General features: G+C 31.9%; 1 protein-coding gene across 1 annotated transcript in view; it reads left to right on the forward strand.

Moving 5' to 3' along the window:
* OXSR1 (oxidative stress responsive kinase 1) overlaps positions 1–2,526 on the forward strand; it is a 92,032-nt gene that overhangs the window by 62,786 nt on the left and 26,720 nt on the right. The window contains 1 exon segment of the mRNA XM_019662722.1: positions 2,042–2,175. Within this exon segment, the coding sequence (XP_019518267.1) occupies positions 2,042–2,175 (134 nt within the window).

Here is a 2,526-nt window from a genome sequence, read left to right on the forward strand (position 1 = left end):
ATCCCAAAGGACATGTGGTAAAGCAAACTTTTTATAGATACTGGTTTATACAGTACATCAAAGCTCTAAGTTTATAAACCCATGGTAGTAATGTACTAAAGGAGCTTCAGAATAAATGAATGGGAGCTTTTTTCAAACTTCTTTGCAAAGCAGTTACTATGTCACATTTTAATTGTGGTGAATATTTCTCAGTTTTTTTTTGGTTCAATAAAAATGTCTTATAAAAAGAAAATACTTATTTTTCCTTTCCAGAATAAAGAGTTTCTTCAAGAAAAAATATTGCAGAGAGCACCAACCATTTCTGAAAGAGCTAAAAAGGTAAATGGTGATTTAGCTCAGTTTTCCTGGAAAATTGCTTATAGTTTACTTTTGCATTTTGAAAGTATGTATGTTAAGTAATACTTTGATAACTGTAAAAGTATTACTCATTTTCTTTCAGTCCTTTATTTAGCATTCTTTTGATACATTCATTCAGCAAATATCATTAGTCTACTGAATGCCTATGTATTTATTACTCCGTTATCTACTACGAGGAAAAGGTATGTTAGACAATTGAAGAATTAATTCTAAACTATTTTAAGTCACACTTTGCAATAACAGAGTGAGTTGTGAAGTTGGGCCCTTTCCTCGCACCATACAAAAACAATGAAGATACCACTTCACACCCACTAGAATGACTATAATAAAAAAGACAGACAATAGTAAGTATTGATAAAGATGTGGAGAAATTGGAATCCTCCCGTACTAATGTGAATGTAAAACGATGCAGCCACTTTAGAAAATAGCCTGGCAGTTCCTCAAAAGGCCAAACTCAGTTGCGATATGACCCAACCTTTCCACTCCTAGCCATATCAAAGAGAATTGAAAACGTACACACAAAAATAAGTACACAAATGTGCATAGTAGCATTATTTGTAATAATTAAAAAGTATAAACCTGAATATTCATGTACTGATAAATGAATGTATAAAATGTGTTATCTATACAATGGAATATTATATTTGGTAATAAAAAGGAATGAAGNGCCACTCGGCCGGCCGGCTTTTTCATTTTTAATAACTGTAGGAGGGAGGCTATTTTTAGGCCAAAGAAATAACTTATTTTTTTAAAAAAGGAGGTTGGGGGGAGCATGAGATTTACTTTTCATCTATTATAAGCAGTGACTCCTGCAATTATAGCCAGATATATACATGTTAACCTATTTGCTCAAAATGAGAAATATTACCAAACTTAGTAATTCTGTTTCAGTAAATGTAAATCTGAAAAGCAAGTAATAATTCTGATTATATCCCTCTTTTATTTTTTAATGTTGACTTTGTGTTTAGAAAATGGCTTATACTTTTATAAAAAAGTCAAACAGTATATAGAAAAACACAACTAACCCCAAGCCCCTTCACATAAATATGACTTTCATTACTTACATCTCTGTGAATCAAGCTAGTATGTTGCCATGAAAGTCAATGAAGAAAGAGTTGGACAGAATAATCAGTTGATTCAGGGAAGGGAGGAAAAATGAGAACTAAAAAAGGCTGTATCTTTGTTAAATAGGGCATCATCAGTGATTTCTATGATAGAAGTTTCTGAGGCGTTCCAGGAAGAGAGGACCAGATTACAAGGTGTCAGGTTGAAACAGAGCCATGAATAGATGAAGTCAGCAAGGTCACACACTCTGTGGTTTTTTTTTTTTTGTTTGTTTTTTAATATTTTGCTATGGTTTTAATATTTTTTTAAAGATCGTTTGGCAGTATAAGACTGGGGACAGAAGACATGGAGAAAGGACTAACTAACCAAAGAATATAACAGTGTTGATACAGTTGAGCTCTGGCAGGCACGTCGTTGGGGAAGCCAACTTTCGGTGTGATATTGTTTACGTGGCGAAAACCTGAATAACTCTGGGTTCTGAACAACTGGTCTACATATGAACTTGTAGAAAATAAAATCTGCTTGTATGTTGGGGGTTGTCTATATTGAAAAATCTTGGCTACAATATTTAACATTACTGAGTCTTAAGAAGTTTTTCTTACTTTGAAAATTCTTACAGGTTTTGATGCTGACACTGCAAAATGATCCTCCTTCTTTGGAAACTGGTATTCAAGATAAGGAAATGCTGAAAAAATATGGAAAATCATTTAGAAAAATGATTTCATTATGCCTTCAAAAGGATCCAGAAAAAAGGTAAAATATGAGATAAAGCTTACTTTTATCCTCATCTAATATGTAATCCATTGTCTAGGAATCCAAGTCTAGGAATCACATGCATACATGCGTAGGGAATTATTTGTCTCATATTCAAAGAAATTAAATATAAACTATAAAAAAAATAACAAAAAGACCATTACCCTAGATTGGAAATGAATAAATTACTTTCTTATTTTTAGTATATGATGTACTTTAAATAGTTCAGCTATTTCCCTATTAATTCTTATAATTATAAATCTGTATGTTGTGAATTCTGTATTAATAAAATGTCAAATTAGTGAGAGGGCTTGTTTCAATTTGCATTTAAAAGTTAAAAGGTCAACTATA

This window comes from Hipposideros armiger, unplaced genomic scaffold (assembly GCF_001890085.2).
Source record: "Hipposideros armiger isolate ML-2016 unplaced genomic scaffold, ASM189008v1 scaffold_380, whole genome shotgun sequence".
Taxonomy (NCBI): domain Eukaryota; kingdom Metazoa; phylum Chordata; class Mammalia; order Chiroptera; family Hipposideridae; genus Hipposideros; species Hipposideros armiger.